This window comes from Myotis daubentonii, chromosome 4, assembly GCF_963259705.1.
Source record: "Myotis daubentonii chromosome 4, mMyoDau2.1, whole genome shotgun sequence".
NCBI lineage: Eukaryota > Metazoa > Chordata > Mammalia > Chiroptera > Vespertilionidae > Myotis > Myotis daubentonii.
The window spans coordinates 27,399,369-27,419,931 of record NC_081843.1 but is presented as its reverse complement, the minus strand read 5'-3'; the positions used below and the strand labels follow the sequence as shown (position 1 = coordinate 27,419,931).

General features: G+C 39.7%; 1 protein-coding gene across 5 annotated transcripts in view; it reads left to right on the top strand.

The window, feature by feature from the left end:
* The window catches only part of SMG1 (SMG1 nonsense mediated mRNA decay associated PI3K related kinase), a 115,127-nt gene that overhangs the window by 82,475 nt on the left and 12,089 nt on the right, over positions 1-20,563 (top strand). For 4 of the 5 annotated variants that reach the window (XM_059693295.1, XM_059693293.1, XM_059693294.1 and 1 more), the window contains 17 exons: positions 808-1,030; positions 3,828-4,074; positions 4,712-4,941; positions 6,048-6,296; positions 6,784-6,922; positions 7,010-7,119; positions 7,225-7,443; positions 7,957-8,147; positions 9,092-9,264; positions 9,413-9,692; positions 10,156-10,428; positions 10,657-10,891; positions 11,141-11,367; positions 13,765-13,915; positions 14,028-14,217; positions 14,390-14,859; positions 16,927-17,064. In XM_059693295.1, coding sequence (XP_059549278.1) covers positions 808-1,030; positions 3,828-4,074; positions 4,712-4,941; positions 6,048-6,296; positions 6,784-6,922; positions 7,010-7,119; positions 7,225-7,443; positions 7,957-8,147; positions 9,092-9,264; positions 9,413-9,692; positions 10,156-10,428; positions 10,657-10,891; positions 11,141-11,367; positions 13,765-13,915; positions 14,028-14,217; positions 14,390-14,859; positions 16,927-17,064 — 3,745 coding nt within the window. Of the gene's footprint in view, positions 1-807; positions 1,031-3,827; positions 4,075-4,711; positions 4,942-6,047; positions 6,297-6,783; positions 6,923-7,009; positions 7,120-7,224; positions 7,444-7,956; positions 8,148-9,091; positions 9,265-9,412; positions 9,693-10,155; positions 10,429-10,656; positions 10,892-11,140; positions 11,368-13,764; positions 13,916-14,027; positions 14,218-14,389; positions 14,860-16,926; positions 17,065-20,563 lie in introns of those variants that run through there. The other variant, XM_059693296.1, reaches the window with a different exon arrangement.

The following is a 20,563-nucleotide window of genomic DNA, read 5'->3' as shown; positions in this document are numbered from 1 at the left end:
GAGGAAGGGGGAGAGAAACATCAATTTATTGTTTCACATATTTATGCATTTATTAGTTGCTTCTTGTATGTGCCCTGTCTGAGGATTGAACATGCAACCTTGGCTTATTGGGATGATGCTCTAACCAACTGAGCTACCTAGCCAGGACCTGATGTACATATAAGTTTTTAATTTTAATGTAGTCAGTTTACCTATTTTTTTCTTACCTGTGCTTTGTGCCATATCCAAGAAGTCATTGTCCAGTCCAGTGTCAAGAAGCCTTTTCCCTTTGTTTTCTTTGAAAGTCTTAGCTCTAATAAAAATATAGTGTAAGATAAGGGTTCAGCTTCGTTCTTTTGCAAGTGGGAATCCAGTTTCCTAACACCTATTGTTGCAAAGGGAAGCTGCCTTTTTTATGTGCTGATTTTTTTTGTTAATGTGCTGGATTTGTTACAATGTCATGTGAAACATTACTTTGCTAATATATATATATATATATATATATTTTAATATGTTTTTATTGATTTTTAGAGAGAGAAGGGAGCGGGATAGAAACATCCATGGGAGAGGAACACATTAATCAGCTGCCTCCTGCACAACCCCCGCATGGGATCGAGCCCACAACCTGGGCTTGTTCCCCGATCGGGAATCGAACCATGATCTCTTACTTAGCTCCAGGGCTAGTGCTCAGCCACTGAGCCACATCTGCTGAGCACTTTGCTAATATTTTAATACTTTATTTTTTCTTATTCTTTTATACTGTTTACTTAAACTTGATATATTTAAATTGTTCCTTATTTGTATCAAACTCTGTTTTTTCCTGGTCAGAGAAGAGAAAATTGCCATCATGCGGGAGAAGCATACAGCTCTGATGAAGCCTATTGTGTTTGCTTTGGAGCATGTAAGGAGCATCACGGCGGCCCCTGCGGAAACACCTCATGAAAAGTGGTTTCAGGATAACTATGGTGATGCAATTGAAAATGCCCTAGAAAAACTGAAGACGCCATCGAACCCTGCAAAACCTGGAAGCAGCTGGATTCCATTTAAAGAGGTGCTGAAAAATCTCAAGAATGTTTCTAAAATGGGAAGTCCTCTATGTGAGATTCAGAATTTAAATAAGGGGACTTTTCTTACTGGGAACACGAGAAGATTTTGTAAGCGCGTGGAAAACAATCTGTGACCAGTTACTTATGAGAAATATAGAGAAAGGTGTTTTCTTCATTTTGAGTGGGCCTAGGGTGGCAGACTTTCATCAACAAAGGAAGAATTTACTCCAAAAGATTAGCCAAGAATAGGGCTCTGGCCTTAAGCTGAATATTGATTGCCTGCGGTATTCTCATAGAAGATTAAGAAATTTAATCTTGTACCTGTATAGTTTTTCAAAGTCACTGTTTTGAAATCAATTCTGTGTAGACCATTTGGCGATGATTAGTTTATTTAAATATTTGAGAATCCTTTTAAGTTTTGATCCCCTTGATTCTATATTTTCTTTGGTTTTTATCTTTTACAGCAATAGCACTGTCAATTGGGGGAGCCTATTTATTACCTTGTAATGCTCTTCCTTCCCTTTCCCTTTCCTCACCTTTTCTCCCCTCCCTTCCGCTCCTTTTCTCCCCTCCCCTCCCTCCATCCCTCCCTTCTCTCCTCACCTGAGGATTTTTTCCCATTGCTTTTTAGAGAGAGTGGAGTGGGGAGAGACAATGAGACATTGACTGGTTGCCTCTCACACGGGGATCGAACCTGCAACCTAAGTTGTGCTCTTGACCGGAATCCAACCTGGAACCCTTCAAGTCCGCGGGCTGACGCTCTGTCCACAGAGCTAAACTGGCTAGGGCACCTTGTAGCTTTTCCTTGTTTTTTTTTTTTTTTTTTTTTCTTGTCCCTTCGTTCTGTGTGGCTTACCTTTATTGTCTCTATCTAATTTCCTTACTTTAGTAGTGAGAAAACTATTAAAAGGTACAGGGTAGAAACAAAAAGTGCACCTAATTTTAGTAAATGCAAGCTGCTAAATTGAAAGGGAATAGCTAGAAGCAATAAGACAACACCAACATGAAAGATGGAGCTTATTTTGTGTGGCCTAGCCAAACCCTGTGTCCTTGTTTTCCAATAGCGGTTTCTTGCTTCTTTGTACCATTCTCAGTAGATTAACCCTTTGAGTGCCAACAAGTATTCTAGGAACTATGCTAAAATTGCCAAGGCATTTTTGCTGATTTTACAGCAGTTGAGGAAAAAAATTATGAATCACAAGTAAATGAAGTTATATATTCAAAAACTTAAGGAGACCTTTACTACATTGACATATTTAGCATTATCATCACTAATAAAAGCAGACTTGGAACTGGATGCCATTTCAAAGCTTTGATAGCGCTCCCAGCACTTTTGGTGAAAGACAGGAGGAGCATGATTGCGCTCTCCAGCACTCTAGGGGTTAACTAAGAAACTGACAGGAGGAGACGTGAGGATTGTTTTTTAAAAACAAGAGGGATGTATGTTTATATATGAAATAACTGAAAGAAATTTTTTATGATTGTCTTCATTTTAAAGAGTAGTTTTAAGAAATAAAAAGAATACCTGTGTCTCCCTTTTTTCTGTAGTGCAGCTAAAAACATAGAATTAGCTAAAGAAATACAACTTTTTAGAAGTCTCACATGTCCCTCTCTAATTCTGTCTTCCTCTATGCAGCCACTATTCTGAATTTTTAAAAAAATATGTTTTTATTCATTTCAGAGAGGAAGGGAGAGGCAGAGAGAGAGAGAAACATCAGTGATAAGAATTATTGTTTGACTGCCTCCTGCATGCCCCCTACTGGAAATCGAGCTCGCAACCTGGGCATGTGCCCTGACTGGGAATCGAACCGTGACCTCTTAGTTCGTGGCTCGACATTCAACCATTGTGCCACACCAGCTGGGCTGTTCTGAACTTTTAATTAATTGATTCCTACTTTTAAAAAAATAGTTCTTGTTTATTGATGCATTTCTAAATGGTGTACAGTTTAGTTTTTGCCTGGTTTTAACTTTATATAAATGATATTATATGGCATATATGTGTCTATACTTACTACTTCCATTATTGATGAAATAGCCTTAGGGCTTTTGTTTTGTTTTCATCATGATTCATTCATGTTTTGTGTGCAACTGAATATTGATCTATTATGGGGAAATACCACAGTTTATCCATTGTCCTGTCTGTGGGCACCTGAGAGTTTTCCAGTTGTCTTTTTTTCTTTTATGAGCAACAACATGCTAAGGGTTGATTTTAAAAGTTTTTTACATGAAAGCAGAACCTGCAGTTCATTAATTTGGATGCAGATTATTGAGTTAGCTACAAGTAGGGACACAACTATTCATGTGACCCATTCCCTGTCATTTATTTGAAGGGATTACGGTATATTTCTGCATATTTCAAGCGATCAGAGCTCTGAATTGTTACCAACTTTTCAAATGGCTTCCTAAAGATGTGTCCATCTGACAGCCAACACTGGCTACATCTTTTATTCTTTTGCAAGGACTGAATTGATTTGATTTGGCATTGACATAGCATAGCAGTGGAGAATGAGTCTACAGGCCCTTGTGATCACAGCAGTGGTTTCCTTCCATCTGCTGTGATTTCATTGCTTATTTGGATTGGAGGAGGAAGGGGTTTGAACAAAGTAAAAATCACCTAGAGCATACCATTACAGCAGTGTTTTCCCTCCTAGGAATACCCAACTATATAACAACAAATTAAATGTAGGAACTAGAGCAAGGGATATTTGAATTGGTATTTCAAGGTTACTTTTATGCCAGATTAAATTTGGAAGAAAATAGGGGTCATAATGATAATTTAAACTTGTTTTTCCCATCTTGTAGATAATGCTGAGTTTGCAACAGAGAGCACAGAAACGTGCAAGTTACATCTTGCGTCTTGAAGAAATCAGCCCTTGGCTGGCTGCCATGACTAACACTGAAATTGCTCTTCCTGGAGAAGTCTCAGCCAGAGACACTGTCACAATCCACAGTGTGGGCGGAACCATCACAATCTTACCTACCAAAACCAAGCCAAAGAAACTTCTCTTTCTGGGGTCAGATGGGAAGAGCTATCCTTATCTTTTCAAAGGTGAGATTTAAAAGAAGAGTTTGATTATTAATGCTTTCTGTGCATGTGTGGTAGAAGAAAGTTGTTTCAGGTGAATTTCTATGTCATAAATAGCCAGGAGTATCCTGTCTCTTATGTGATTTTTGAATGGAAGTAGTTGGGTGCTGAGGAGTAAAAATTTTCATTCCCACTCTCTCTGCTTATGAATTTGTATAAGTGGAACAACTGAGGTGCAGCTAATAATGATAGTATCTAATATCTTATGACCAAACTGAATGTTCTCTAAAGCTCACAGTGTACCTCCTTGGCTACCTTTTTTCTTTTTCTTTTTTTAAAATATATTTTATTGATTTTTTACAGAGAGGAAGGTAGAGGGATAGAGAGTTAGAAACATCAATCAGCTGCCTCCTGTACACCCCCTACTGGGGATGTGCCCGCAACCAAGGTACATGCCCTTGACTGGAATCGAATCTGGGACTCTTCAGTCCACAGGCCGATGCTCTAGCCACTGAGCCAAACTGGTCAGGGCTGGCTATCATTTCTTGAGTGCTATTGCTAATTGAGAAGGACACAAAAAAGTGGTATATTTCCACCCTGTCCCATTGTACTTTACCCCATTTGGTCACCTACACTAGCTGCTTTAATTTTGTTTCCATAGGATTGGAGGATTTACATCTGGATGAGAGAATAATGCAATTCCTGTCTATCGTGAATACTATGTTTGCTACAATCAATCGCCAGGAAACACCTCGTTTCCACGCTCGGCACTATTCTGTAACACCACTAGGAACTCGGTCAGGGCTGATCCAGTGGGTGGATGGAGCCACACCCTTGTTCGGTCTTTACAAACGATGGCAACAACGAGAAGCTGCCTTACAAGCACAAAAGGTTGATAAAAATTCAAGTATACTTTTCCTTTTATTTGAATGTGCCTAAACAACTATATTAGTTGCTGCTGTTATATGTGAAATATTTTTAGGCTTTACTGCACTGGGGCATTTTTGTAAGTTTGTAAGTTAAAGAAAGAACAGATTTGAGGTACCTAGGAAAGTGTTTTTGAGAGACATTTTATAAAAATAAAGTTTTAATAGAAATAATGACATTGGGTTAATCTTTTAGACAAATATGGGGAGGTAGGGTGGTAGTGTGGTTAATACTTAGTAACTTGGTAATTCACATCTTAAGTGCTTTTTGCTAGGCTTACTCTAGGTGTTTTCTAGGGTCTTTTAAATTAAATTTGTAAATAGTAGATAGCTTTGACCCAGGTTCTTTTAAATTAAATAGTAAATAAGAAACAACTTTAGAGTTAGTCACTGTTTTGTACCTGTGAAATTTATACTTTGTTTAGACTAGGAATTTTATTTAGAATATATTTTAGCTAAGTTTCTTATTGCTTAGTATATGCCAGGAACAGTAGTACTAAGTGCTATGGATATAAAGATAGATTTTATACAGTCTCAACCTCATGATTGGTAGGTATGGGAAGGAGCTAGATTTTGAAAGGAATCAAGCTTTAAAGTAGGCCTAGGAGTCTGCAGAACAATTATTGAAGGGTAACTTAGAGATGGGAACCAGAGATGTGCTATCTAAATATCTATTAATTTTTTATTGATTGTCATACTGATGAAAATGAAATATGTATATAAATGATAAAGTCTAAACAGAATTATACGTTACAAAGAAGAATGTAAATAAGATGTTGAGCTTGACTTGAACTTGAAGAAAATAGAACAGTAGACCAACTTTTTAATAAAATAGTAGTAGTAGTAGTAGTAGTAGTAGTAGGTGTAGTACCTAATTATGAGAAAGATATTAGATTGTAAGAAAGATGCATAGTCCAGAAGAATTGGCTCTTTGGTGCATGATATTCTCTTGGGTGGGTGGAGAATGCCACAGAAAAGAACAGTTTTAAAAATACTACTTTGCATTCAAAGTAATCTTTTACCTTTATCTAAATAAAATTGATCTTTTCTTTTAAAATAATTTTTTTACAGGCCCAAGATTCCTACCAAACCCCTCAGAATCCTGGAATTGTGCCCCGTCCTAGTGAACTTTATTACAGTAAAATTGGCCCCGCTTTAAAAGCAGTTGGACTTAGTCTGGATGTGTCCCGACGGGATTGGCCTCTTCATGTGATGAAGGCAGTGTTAGAAGAGTTAATGGAAGCCACCCCCCCAAATCTCCTTGCTAAAGAGCTTTGGTCATCTTGCACTACACCTGATGAATGGTGGAGAGTCACACAGGTATGTTTTTGGTTTTTTATTTTGATCAGTATTTATTCTTTTGCCTTCTTCCTGTCTTGTCCTGTCTATTTGGTTCACCCTCCTCTTTCTCCCCGCTTCCCTCCAGACTTAGTAGTTTGAGACCTATATTTGAATCTTATAAGATACCAGAGGCCCAGTGCATGACATTCGTGCACTGCGCGGGGGGGGGGGGGTGTGCCCTCAGCCCAGTCTGTGGGACCCCTCGGGGGATGTCCAACTGCTGGCTTAGGCCTGCTCCCCTATCGTTCTGATATCACTTAAGCAGGACCAATGAGGACCATCGTGTTGTGTGCAGCTGCTCAGTACAGAGCCTTCTGTGACCATACATAGCAGCCCTGAGGAGTGCTAGCTATTTACTTAGAAACAAAGGAGTAGGATTATGTAATTTTGTGAATTGTAGAGCATTGGTCCATGTTGGAAGGAAATTTGCTAATTCATTTTTCTTATTTCCCCACCCCTTCTTTAGTCTTATGCCAGATCTACTGCGGTCATGTCTATGGTCGGGTACATAATTGGCCTTGGAGATAGACATTTGGATAATGTTCTCATAGACATGACAACTGGAGAGGTTGTTCACATAGATTACAATGTTTGCTTTGAAAAAGGTAAATTTAACTTGGACTTTACATTTATTATGAGGGTCAAATGTTTTTTGGTGAAAGGACAAAAATACCATGATTTGTCTTTTCAAGGTAAAAGCCTTCGCGTTCCTGAGAAAGTACCTTTTCGGATGACACAGAACATTGAAACAGCACTGGGTGTAACTGGAGTAGAAGGTGTTTTTAGGCTTTCGTGTGAGCAGGTATGTTGTTTTCTCTTATACCTCTTAAATTAAAAAATCATGTGGCATGAAAACTACATTTTCATGAGGAAACTCATGGCAAAACTCAAACTCTTCTGAAAACAGGTTTTACACATAATGCGGCGCGGCAGAGAGACTTTGCTGACGTTGCTGGAGGCCTTTGTGTATGACCCTCTGGTGGACTGGACAGCTGGGGGTGAGGCTGGGTTCGCCGGTGCTGTCTATGGTGGAGGTGGCCAGCAGGCCGAGAGCAAGCAGAGCAAGAGAGAGATGGAACGGGAGATCACCCGCAGCCTCTTTTCTTCCAGAGTAGCTGAAATTAAGGTGAAGCCAGTGATAAGTCATTGTCATCTTTTTGTTAATAGAGTTAACATATCCATTAAAAATTTGAGTAAAACTGTTTTTCTAAAAAAAATTTTGCAAGACTGTAATGTATAATATTAAAATGGCAGTGAAACAGGGCACCTCAATGTCTTTTTACTAGGAAATACATACAAAGACACACAATGATGTGAAAAATTGTATCTTTTTAAAGAGGTTGAAATGTGTTTGCCAATGCCTATTTTAAGTTTTCTTTAATTGGATAGCCTCCCTTTGGTCTTGGTTTTAATATCCTCGTAGCCAGTGATGCTCATCTTGTTTTGTGTGATGTGACAGTAACTGTATGGGATAGTAGAATTTAGTCTTACTTTGTGAACTTGGACAATTTTGTTATCGTTGTGAAATATGGGTGATGCTTTGTTGAGATTTAAATAGAATAATTTGTCCAAGATATCCTTCTAGCATGATTCTTAGTTGACCCTGTAAGAATCTTCCTAACCATAATACCTTTCACAGGTGAACTGGTTTAAGAATAGGGATGAGATGCTGATTGTGCTTCCCAAGCTGGACAGCAGCTTAGACGAATACCTAAGCTTGCAAGAGCAATTGACAGATGTGGAAAAACTGCAGGGCAAGCTGCTGGAAGAAATAGAGTTTCTGGAAGGAGCTGAAGGAGTGGATCATCCTTCTCACACTCTGCAGCACAGGTTTAAAACACTGTTGAACTCATTTCTAAATAATATGTCTTTAAGGAGAATTTGCATATTTGTGTAAATACTGTCAACTTGAATTAGACTTATTGCAGCAACTTACCCAAATAACAAAAGCTTTTTCAAGGATTGCAGTTTCAAAGTGTTAATAACCAAGAATTCACTTAAATTGTTTTGCTTTATTTTATTTACTTTAAATGTTTGAATAATTGTTAAGGGTAAGTGGGCATAGTGATTAGAACACTGAACTGGGCTTCAGAAAAACATGGGTTTTAGTTTTTTTTCTCTACACTTCGTATCTGAATCTTTATTCATTTATACATTGGCAATGATTTTATTTACTTCTCTGAGTTTTTTAAGCATTAAATTAGAGTGATCTAAGTGAATGAACCTTGTAGAGAACAGGTGCTCAGTGTTGAATATGCAAGTTCCAAACACTGCACGCGGCTCATATGTATGTGTGTGTGTGTGTGTGTGTGTGTCTACACACACACACACACACACACACATTGATTTCAGAGAGGAAGGAAGAGGGAAAGAGAGAGAATTATCAATAATGAGAGAGAATCATTGATTGGCTGCCTCCTGCATGACCCCTATTGGGGATGTAGCCTGCAACCAGGGACTGTGACCTCCTGGTTCATAGGTCAATATTGGCTCAACCACTGAGCCGCACTGGCCAGGCACATCAGTGTTTTTTTAACCTTTAACTCAGAACAGAACCTGGCTGGTGTGGTAGAATTTTGCTTAAAATGTTATGAGTATAGTTGGACAGAACTGTGCGGTCAGGATAAACCAGAGAAGTAAGCAACATTAGAGCAGTGCCCTCAAGATTGAAAAGGGAGCTTATAAGGCAGTCCAAGTGTGAGCAAAGTCAGGGTTATGGAAGTACATAGGAGAAATAATAGAAAGTAATTTAAACATTTTCCCCCTTCTATTAGGTATTCTGAACACACCCAACTACAGACTCAGCAAAGGGCTGTCCAAGAAGCAATCCAGGTGAAGCTAAATGAGTTTGAACAGTGGATAACACACTATCAGGCTGCATTCAGTAATTTAGAGGCTACACAACTTGCAAGTTTGCTTCAGGAGATAAGCACACAGATGGACCTTGGTATGAGTTGACTTTTTTAGAAAACACATGTGAGCATGTGAGTTTTGTAATTGTGTCTTTATGTGTGGGGTTCTGGTTTGTGCTCCGTTGGTAGTGACCGCTGATTTGAAATGGTTTCATCACGATTATTAATTACTTTTACTTCAAGGTCCTCCAAGCTATGTACCAGCGACAGCCTTTCTGCAGAATGCTGGCCAGGCCCACTTGATTAGCCAGTGCGAGCAGCTGGAGGGAGAGGTTGGCGCGCTGCTGCAGCAGAGGCGCTCAGTGCTCCGAGGCTGCCTGGAACAGCTGCATCACTATGCCACAGTGGCGCTACAGTATCCAAAGGCCATATTTCAGAAACATCGAATTGAACAGTGGAAGACCTGGATGGAAGAGCTCATCTGCAACACCACAATAGAGCGCTGTCAAGAACTCTACAGGAAGTAAGTTTATAGCACTTCATTTTTTACTACTTGTTGGGTTTAGAAAAAAGTGTTCAATTATTTAATTGCAGAGTATTTAATTTTTCTTGAAAGATAAGGTTGATAGATGGGATTTGTCTGGAGTCACTTTTGTCTTGATTTTAAGATGATTTGAGGTCATGTTTTCCCTTATAAGACAGTGGGTCTTTCTAATTTATTAAAATGTATCCCAGTGTAAGAGGGGTGTGACCAGGGTAAAGAGAGCTGAATCAAACATTGATTCTGTCACTTACCAATAAGTCATCTTGGGATGTTACTTTGGCTCTCGAGACTTTTTCTACCTGTAAAATGGAAGTAATGGTTCCTACTCTTCAAGGTTTGAGTATCAAATGTAATATTCAATATATAGTATTTTATAAACCATAAACTTGTTTATAAGCAGGGAGTGGTTATATAACAAGCACCTCTTTCTATTTTTATATAGATATGAAATGCAGTATGCTCCTCAACCACCCCCAACAGTGTGTCAGTTCATCACCGCCACTGAAATGACACTGCAGCGGTACGCAGCAGACATAAACAGCAGACTTATTAGACAAGTGGAACGCTTGAAACAGGAAGCTGTCACTGTGCCCGTTTGTGAAGATCAGTTGAAAGAAATTGAACGTTGCATTAAAGTGTTTCTTCATGAGAATGGAGAAGAAGGTTCTTTAAGTCTAGCAAGTGTTATTATTTCTGCCCTTTGTACCCTCACAAGGTGAGTACCTAACCTCATGTCGAGATCATTTTGTTGTCTTGGACACACTGATGCATATTGAGGTTTCATGAGTCTTTTGTTTAGTCCCAAGCTTGAGGTATTTTTTTTACTTTCATTAGTCTTGCCCAGTGTTACAGCTGCTTATTTCCTTTTAGATTTTGAGTTATCTTCATTTATGGGTGAGTTTAGCTAAGTCAGGTTCACTATACAAATATTTATCACATTTAGGCGTAACCTGATGATGGAAGGTGCAGCTTCAAGTGCTGGAGAGCAGCTGGTCGACCTGACTTCTCGGGATGGAGCCTGGTTCTTAGAGGAGCTCTGCAGTATGAGCGGAAACGTCACCTGTCTGGTTCAGTTACTGAAGCAGTGCCACCTGGTGCCACAGGACTTAGATATTCCAAACCCCATGGAAGCATCCGAGGCAGTTCACTTAGCTAATGGAGTATACACCTCACTTCAGGTGAATAGTTATATGAGCTTAAATTTTGGAATTTTGTTTTAGATGTTGAACATTGTACTTCTCATCTCTTTACTTCAGAAAAGCAATTTGACTTCCTCCCCTTTTAGTGTTGCTTAAGCAGTCACTTAAAGATCAGTGTGAGGTTATATCTGTAACTTAATTGCGTTTGCATCAAGTTTGTGCATAAATTATGGCATGAAGTCACCTAAACTCAGAAAATGTTAAATTATATTTCTTACATATTTATAGGAATTAAATTCAAATTTCCGGCAAATCATATTTCCAGAAGCACTGAGATGTTTAATGAAAGGAGAATACACATTAGAAAGTATGCTTCAGGAACTGGACAGCCTTATTGAACAGACAACTGATGGCGTTCCCCTGCAGACTCTAGTTGAATCTCTTCAAGCCTATTTAAGAAATGCAGCTATGGGGCTTGAGGAAGAAACACATGCTCATTACATCGATGTTGCAAGGCAAGTGCTCTGTTTTCTTCTGAAATAGATGGGGAAGCCAGATAAGCATTTTGAGCTCTTATTTTTCTGTAAGTTTACTTTTAATTTTTGGAGCAGATATAATTACTTATTAATGCTTATGTACATGTCATTTTAGAAACCTTTTATTTGAAAACTAGAGGCCCAGTGCACATTTCGTGTACGGGGAGATGGGGGTCCCCTTAGCCCAGCCAGCATTTTCTCCAATCCAGGACCCCTTCGGGGGGGTGTGACTGCCCGTTTAGGCCCGGGGATCAGGCATAAACCGGCAGTCGGACATCCCTCTCACAATCCTGGACTGCTGGCTCCTAATTGCTCGCCTGCCTGCCTGGTCGCCCATAACTGCCCCTTCCTGCCGGCCTGGTCGCCCCCAACTGCCCCACCCTGCTGGCCTGGTCACCCCATGCAGCCTGCTTGTTCAGTCTTAGTCATCCCTCACTAACCCCCCTGCCAGCCTGGTTGCCCCACGCAGCCTGCCTGTTCAGTCGTTCGGTCATCCCTCACTAACTCCCCTGCTGGCCTGGTCGTAGGCAGCCCTCTTGTGAGGGTGTGGTGGTCAATTTGCATATTACCTCTTTATTATATAGGATAATTACAGATTCACAGGAAGTTGTAAAAAAAATGTAGGTAGGGAGGTCTTGTACATGCTTCATCCCTCCTCCTCCTCCAATATTAGCATCTTGCATGCCTATAGTACAATAGTAACACCATGCATATGACATCGGTTCAGTCCACAGAACTAAGATTTCACCAGTAACATAAGCACTCATTTTTGTGTGTGTGTGCATGTGTGTAGCTCCTTGCCGTTTTTTAAAAATACATTTTTTTTTATTGATTTCAGAGAGGGGGAGAGAGAGAGAGAGAGAGAGAGAGAGAGAGAGAGAGAGAGAGAAACATCAATGATGAGAGAGAATCATTTATCAGCTGCCTCTTGCATGCCCCTTATTGGGGATGGAGCCTGCAACCTGGCCATGTGCCCTGACAGGGAATTGAACCCCAACCTCCTGGTTCATAGGTTGATGCTCAGCCTCTGAGCCACACTGGGCCGGGCTTCCATGCATTTTTATTGGATACCTGCATATATCCTTTTAGTGCTATAGTTTCACCATACCTGCATGTACAGCACAAACTGGAGTGTGAATATTTTTTAAGCCAGCCCTTAGAACTCCATGAAAGCATCTGAGCCAGTTCACTTAGCTAATGGAGTATACACCTCAATTCAGAACAATACTTGTAAGTTAGCTTAAATATTATAGATTTACTTTAGATATTGAATACTGTATTTCTTAGCTCTTAAATCCAGAAAAACAATTAGACTTTGGAATCTGTAGAGATTGGGCAGTATCTCTATCCATGCACTATACCCATAGCTAAGCCCCAAATCCCTTTATTCCTGGTGACTCAAAACCTCATTCTTTGGCATTCTGATGTTCATTTCAGAAAATATAATTGAGGGAATAGAAATTAATTGTCCCATCACACTTACTCCCAAAGGGAAATTCAAAGATATAAGATAGTTGAGAGAATAATATAATGAACCCCCATCTTACCACCATCAGTAATTATCTGTACCTGGTCAATCTTTTTTATTTTTTTATTTTTTATTTTTATTTTTTTTATTGCTTAAAGTATTACAAAGGGTATTACATATGTATCCATAACCTGGTCAATCTTATTTAAGTTGTACCACCCCAATTTTTTTGAAGCAGATTTTTTTCATTCTTAAATTAACTGCAGGAAATATATATGTAAAACATAAACTTGTTTTTTCTTAATCTTGGTGCCATTATTTCAGAAAAAATAATAATTCTTTAATGTTTCCTGTTCTCCTGCATTCAAAATTTTTCTGTTTTCTCATGTTTCTTTGTAGTTGTTTTACTCTGCAGAAAAAAATAAACATAATTATTATAGCACAAACATGTCAGCTCAATAGTGATAAATGGCAGGTATTTCAGTTTACTGTCAGTAGTTGGTTCTACTGTGTGACAGTAATATGAACATACTTGACAGTGTTTGCTAGTTCCACCAGCTTAGGAATTTTGGGGTTCTTGACTTTTTGTTTTAATATTGGGGGTTTGTATTATTTCACATTCTGTGTGCAATGTGAGGCTGTAATTTTTTTTATATTTCTTTTTAAAATTGTCACAATTCAAGTTTACATAAAATTTAATCACATGAATAATTGTTAATACTGAATTAGAACCATTGACTTCACATTGTGATTAACACCAAATGCCATTTTATTGTAACACTCCTTCCTTAATGCAAAAGACTTTTTTTCTAGACTGCATGCTGCTGTGAGACTTGTTGACCATTTGTGCTTCCCCCAAATGTATTGCTCTTTACTGAGGGTTTTAACTTCCTGTTGTTTCTCTGTAGAGTACTTCATGCTCAATATGGTGAATTAATTCAACCAAGAAATGGTTCAGTTGATGAGACACCAAAAATGTCAGCTGGCCAGATGCTTTTGGTAGCATTTGATGGCATGTTTGCCCAAGTTGAGACTGCTTTTGGCTTATTAGTTGAAAAGGTAAATATTGACTTGGTATTATGAGTAATGCAAATGCAACAAAGTAGTTGTTCAGTGTGGGAAAAGTGGAGAGATGAACTTTCTTTTTTCTTTTTTTTTTTCATTTATATAGTTAAACAAGATGGAAATTCCTGTAGCTTGGCGAAAGATCGACATTATAAGGGAAGCCCGAAGTACCCAAGTCAATTTTTTTGATGATGATAATCACCGGCAGGTGCTAGAAGAGATTTTCTTTCTCAAAAGACTACAGACAATTAAGGAGTTTTTCAGGCTCTGTGGTACCTTTTCTAAAACTTTGTCAGGTAATATTTCACATTTAAACATGCTGGATATATATGGTATTTTGGAAGGCAGTGGGATGGAGTAGGCTTAATTTAATTGTTAGCTCATAAAATCTTAAGTTTTTAAATAAGCAGCATTATTACCTTATTTTAGTATGGCATGAAATACTTTTAGACAATTTCCTTCTTTTAGGATCAAGTTCCCTGGAAGATCAGAACGCTGTCAATGGGCCGGTACAGATTGTTAATGTGAAAACCCTTTTTAGAAACTCCTGCTTCAGTGAAGACCAGATGGCCAAACCTATAAAGGCATTCACAGCTGACTTCGTGAGGCACCTCTTGATTGGACTGCCGAACCAAGCCCTGGGGCTCACGCTCTGCAGTTTCATCAGTGCGCTCGGGGTGGACATCATTGCTCAAGTGGAGGCAAAGGATTTTGGTGCTGAAAGCAAAGTTTCTGTCGATGATCTGTGTAAGAAAGCTGTGGAGCACAACATCCAGGTTGGAAAATTCTCTCAGTTGGTCATGAACAGGGCAACTGTATTAGCAAGTTCCTACGATACTGCCTGGAAGAAGCATGACTTGGTGCGCAGGTTGGAAACCAGTATCTCCTCTTGTAAGACAAGCCTGCAGCGTGTTCAGCTACATATTGCCATGTTTCAGGTAGGGTTTTTTGGGTTTTTTTTATACTGTGTTTTCCCTCAATGTAGGAATTTGAAAAACTGGGGAAGTTAACATAAAACAGTATAAACAGAGAACTTCTTAACCCCTGGAGTGCCGGGGAGTGCAATCGCACTCCTCCTGTCTTTTGCCAAAAGTGCCGGGAGCGCTATGAAAGCTTCGAAATGGCGTCCAGTTCTAAGTCTGCTTTTATTAGTGATGATGATATTGCTAAATATGTCAATGTAGTAAAGGTTTCCTTAAGTTTTTTAACATGTAACTTCATTTACTTGTAATTCATAATTTTTTTCCGAAGCTGCTATAATATCAGCAAAAATACCTTGGCAATTTTAGCATAGTTCCTAGGATATTGGTTGGCACTCAAAGGTTTAAACCTCCTGAACTGTGCCAACCAAGAGCAAACCTAGCTTTAGTATTTTGGTTTTTTCAATTATCCTTATTTCTTTTTTATATAGTTGAGATAATTTTGCATTTACAGTTGTGTCCTTTGAATTGGTTTCTGTCAGTATTATAAAGGTTAGTATTATTTATGTCATTATTATGTTTGTTATGTGGATATGCCTCCTGTATTGTTTAACATTTAAAGGTTCTTTCCAAAGTGACTTCCAATTCCATGATGCTCTGATGTGACAACAGCTTTGTGCATAAATCTGTCTCATCTGGGAATTTTTCTTAAAAGCCTGTGTTTGTCCTTGCTTATTTAGGGGCAGTATGACTAGAAAAGGCTTTAGGGGTGAAGTGGATTTGGATTTAGGTTATGAACTTGAATTTAGCATGTCTGGCTGGCGTGGCTCATTAGGTCACGGTTTGATTCCCGGTCAGAGCGCATGCCCAGGTTTTGGGCTCAGTCCTCAGTGGGGGGCATGCAGGAAGTAGCCAATCAATGATTCTATCTCATCATTGATTTTTCTATCTTTTTTTCTCTCTCCTTTTCTTTCTGAAATCAATAAAAATATATTTTAAAAAATCTATGTAAGACACCAAGCACAGTAAAATTGTAGCTACTTATTCCCCCCTCTCCCTCCGCTTTTTTTTTTCCCCAAATATAGTCTTCAATATTGTCAATAGCTTCAAACAAGTTGTGCATGGAGTAATATTTGGGTAGTACATTGCCCTGGAATCTGTTTTGGCACAAATAATGTTTTCTTTGTACCATTTATATTGAAGCTGCTTCCCAATAATGGAATTGGTGGTTTCAGCTGCATGGAACCCCAGCGTATTTCCTTCTCTTTGCAGTTTTATTGTTGGCTGTTTCCTTAGTTCATAAGTTAAGAAAAGTAATTATTCGAATTATGAAATTGCATTTATTTCAAATTAAGAAATTGCACTTATTAGCAGTCCCTGTAGCACATTCGGATGTGTTTTTGGGATGTTTTTTAACTTCTAAAAAATGTAATGCTGAAAAATTTTATTGTTTTATACATTTGGAGTTTATTCCCTTAAAAATTAACAACTGCATGGAAAACATTGTAAAAGTCCTTTCAGTTGTATCTGAACACAATTTAAACTCTAAGCATAATGCATAACTTTTGAATTGTTGCCCAAACATCTCTTGGGCCTTCTTGGGCCACCCTTACCACATATAGGATGACTTCATCTTCTCTCAACAGTTGCCCACCCCTTTTTCTCACTTCTAGATTCTCTGTTTTGAGAATTCTTTCTTTTGTGACTGCTGCATTAATTCTTTTGGCCACTTGGCTAGCCTCCATGCTGAACAACCCTTCCCACCACCACACCTGTTTCAGCTTCTTAACTGGAGATTATCTTTCAGATGGAGGGATTGTGTACTATTCTTTTACATAGAATAGTAACTATTGTCAAAATTATTATTTCAGTGTTGCAAATCACTGATCCAAGAAATTTATCAGGCATTCTGTACCTGGTGTGGTCCTTTTGTAATGTTTCCTTTTATTACTCTTCCTGCCCAGCCCCCTTTGCTGCAGCTGGGTTTCTCTGTCTTCCCTTTCAGTCCCAACATTGCTCCCTTTACTTGTTTATCTAAATGTTTTTTTCCTCCTGAATTTATTACATTTCTTTTTCTTTGAACAGTGGCAGCATGAAGATCTCCTTATCAACAGACCACAAGCCATGTCAGTCACACCTCCCCCTCGGTCTGCCATCCTAACCAGCATGAAAAAGAAACTTCATACTCTGAGCCAAATTGAAACTTCCATTGCAGCAGTTCAGGTGTGTTTTTGTCAGATCTTCCTTCCAACACATCTTACTTTTAGGAATAACCTAGACTGTGATGAAATGAAGTAATAGTGCTGTGTTGTTTAACATATCTACACTAGAGGCCCAGTGCACAAAAATTTGTGCACTCGGGGGGGTGGGGAAAGGGGTCCCTCAGCCCAACCTGTGCCCTCTCGCAGTCTGGGACCCCTTGGGGGTTGACCACCTGCTGGCTTAGGCCTGCTCCCCGGGGATTGGGCCTAAGCTGGCAATCAGACATCCCTCTGGAAGCCCGACAGCCCTCGGGGGATGTCTACTTGCCAGCAGGGAGCAGACCTAAGCTGCAGGCGGACATCCTTAGCACTGCTGAGGAGGCAGGAGAGGCTCCCACCACCACCGCTGTACTGGCAGCCATCAGCCTGGCTTGTGGCTGAGCAGAGCTCCCCCATGTGGGAGTGCACTGACCACCAGAGGGCAGCTCCTGCATTGAGCATCTGCCCCCTGGTGGTCAGTGTGTGTCATAGTGACCAGTCATTCCCAGTCTTTCTGCTGTTAGGGTCAGTTTGCATATTACCCTTTTACTATATAGGATAGGCTATATAGGATAGAGGCCTAGTGCACGGGTGGGGGCCGGCTGGTTTGCCCTGAAGGGTGTCCCGGATCAGGGTGGGGGTCCCGCTGGGGTGCCTAGCCAGCCTGGGTGAGGGACTGATGGCTGTTTTCAGGCTGCCACACCCCCTTCAGGGTGGGGGTCCCCACTGGGGTGCCTGGCCAGTCTGGGTGAGGGGCTGAGGGCCGTTTTCAGGCTGGTCGGTGACTGAAACTCCCAGCCTCTCCTTTTTTTCTTTTTTCTTTTTTTTTTAAAATATATATTTCATTGATTTTTTACAGAGAGGAAGGGAGAGGGATAGAGAGTTAGAAACATCGATGAGAGAGAAACATCAATCAGCTGCCTCCTGCACACTCCCCACTGGGGGATGTGCCCGCAACCAAGGTACATGCCCTTGACCAGAATCGAACCTGGGACCCTTGAGTCCGCAGGCCGATGCTCTATCCACTGAGCCAAACCAGTTAGGGCTCCTTTTTTTCTTTTATTCTGGGATTTATTTACCTTCTATAATTGAAACTTTGTTGCCGTCATTGGAGCTGAGAGCTGGCTCTTCCTCGCTCCAGCTCTGAGGCCACGGCCTACTGAAAGCAGGTATCTGGGGTTTGTTTAGCTTCTATAATTGAAATTTTGTTGCCGTTACTGGAGCTAAGAGCTGGCTCCAGCTCCATGGCCACGGCCGGCTGAAAGCAGGTATCTGGGGTTTGTTTAGCTTCTATAATTGAAACTTTGTTGCTTTTGGAGCTCAGAGCTGGGCCGCGGCAGGCGGGGAACCTTGGCTTCCTCCATCACTGGAGCAATCAAGCCTCCTGCTCGCTTCAGCTGCGTGGCTGCCGGCAGCCATCTTTGGTGGCGGTTAATTTGCATATCCCCCTCATTAGGCAATGGGAAGTGTAGTGAAGGTATGGTCAATTACCGTTTTTGTCTTTTATTAGATAGGAGGATGCTTGTTCTTGGCTTCTAAGCCACAGAAGCATGACCTTTCCTTCTCACTTATATTTTTTTATTTCTTTTTTAAAATCTTTATTGTTGAAAGTATTATATATGTCCCCTTTTTTCTCTCATTGACTCCTTATAGTTTGCCCCCACCCCAGGCCTCCACAACCCTATTGTCTGTGTCCATGGGTTATGCACGTGTCACTTTTATTTTTAGCTTATGTCTTGTCTTTTTTTTTTTTTTTTTTACCCTCCAAGATAATTGAAGCTTATAGTAGTGGTATATTTTGAGGCAGAGACATCCTAAATGTTTCAGGTTTCTGGTGGGATTTTTTTTCCCTAGGACAAGCACTCACTGCCCCAGTGTCCATGTCCATTGGTTATGCTAATATGTTTCAGTTTTTAATAAATTTGATGATTACTATGCATCTATATATTAAGGGAACTTTGGTGATTGGAAAAATTTGAATACCTAATTTGTTTTCTGACAGACATATAAGAAATTCTTTCTAGCTTATTATATCTAGCAGAACATTTTTCCAAACTATTATTGATCCTATTTCTTAGCTACATATTTAATCTCAACTCCCTTTTTTAAATATAAGAAACTGGTCTTGATGATAGTTATACACACACACACACACACACACATGTTTTATTGTGTATCCTTATACCTCATTTACTCAGTAGTAACTAACATTTTACTATTCTTTTTGTAAATTAATAAGATGAAATCAATATAATCACTTCTGGATATTTTTAAAAATATTAATGAATATTTTCTGGAGCTCACTTCTTTGAAGACTAAAATACTTCCTCTTCTCTGGCATATTAGTCCTACTTTTCAACTTAGGAGAGTAAACTCTTGCCTCCCCCCACCCCCCCGATTTTGGAGGTGTGTGTGTATATGAGACAGAGAGGGGGTAGGAGGGGAGGGAGAGGGAGAGAAGCAGGTGAAAGAGAAAGAATGTGAATTCCTCCTCCTGAAATGTTGAAGAAATAATGAAATAACTTTGTTATATAACACCTTCCTTGCACAATAATCTGGACAGATTTTTACCATTATTTTAAAACTTTAAAATTTGTGGAACAGAAAAATTTTAATTTTTCACAACCAAAAGTACAATGGATTTTCTTATAGAAAGTACAAATAGTGCAGTAGGAATTTGGAGTAGAAGGTGTTTTGTTTTAAAGACTGAAAATGAGCTCTAGCTGGTTTGGTTCAGTGGATAGAGCGTCGCCCTGGGGACTGAAGGGTCCCAGGTTTGATTCTAGTCAAGGGCACATGCCTGGGTGGCAGGCTAGATCTTCAGTAGGGGGTGTGCAGGAGGCAACTGATTAATGGTTCTCTCTCATCATTGCTGTTTCTCTCTCCACCTCTCTCTTCTTCTCTGAAATAAAAAAAAGAATAATGGGTATATAACTATTTAAAATAAAATGAATGAAAATTTTTAAAAAAAGACTAAAAATGAAAATGAAACTGCCTTTTAAAAATTTTAAGCAATAAACTGAAAGCCAATTCTTACCTCTCCAGACTTGTTTAGCTTTAAACATTCAAGGTAAAATCAAGATTAATTCCAAAGGTGACTATTTAAAGATGTTTTCTAAATTGCATATGCCTCATCTTGCTTGTTTTGAATCTCTGATCTATTATATAAAAAGCCTGTGGTCATCACGCCGTAACAACCGATCAGCAGGAGGCTGTGTGCACAGGGCGTGCACGGCAAAGCACATACGGGTGGGAGGGAACTTGACTCTGGAGGACCTAACTGGAGGCGCGGGTGTGTTTCTGGGTCCCACTGGGGCAGCGGGCAGGTTTCTGGGTCCCGCCTCCTGCAGTGGTGACCTCGGGATTCTTTCTGGGTCCCGCCGAGCTACGGGACTCTGGGTTCTGGATCTCTTGCGATTTTGCGTGCTGGGCCCCTAGTATTTATATAAAATGCTCAACAGACAGGAAGTTGAGAGTGTCAA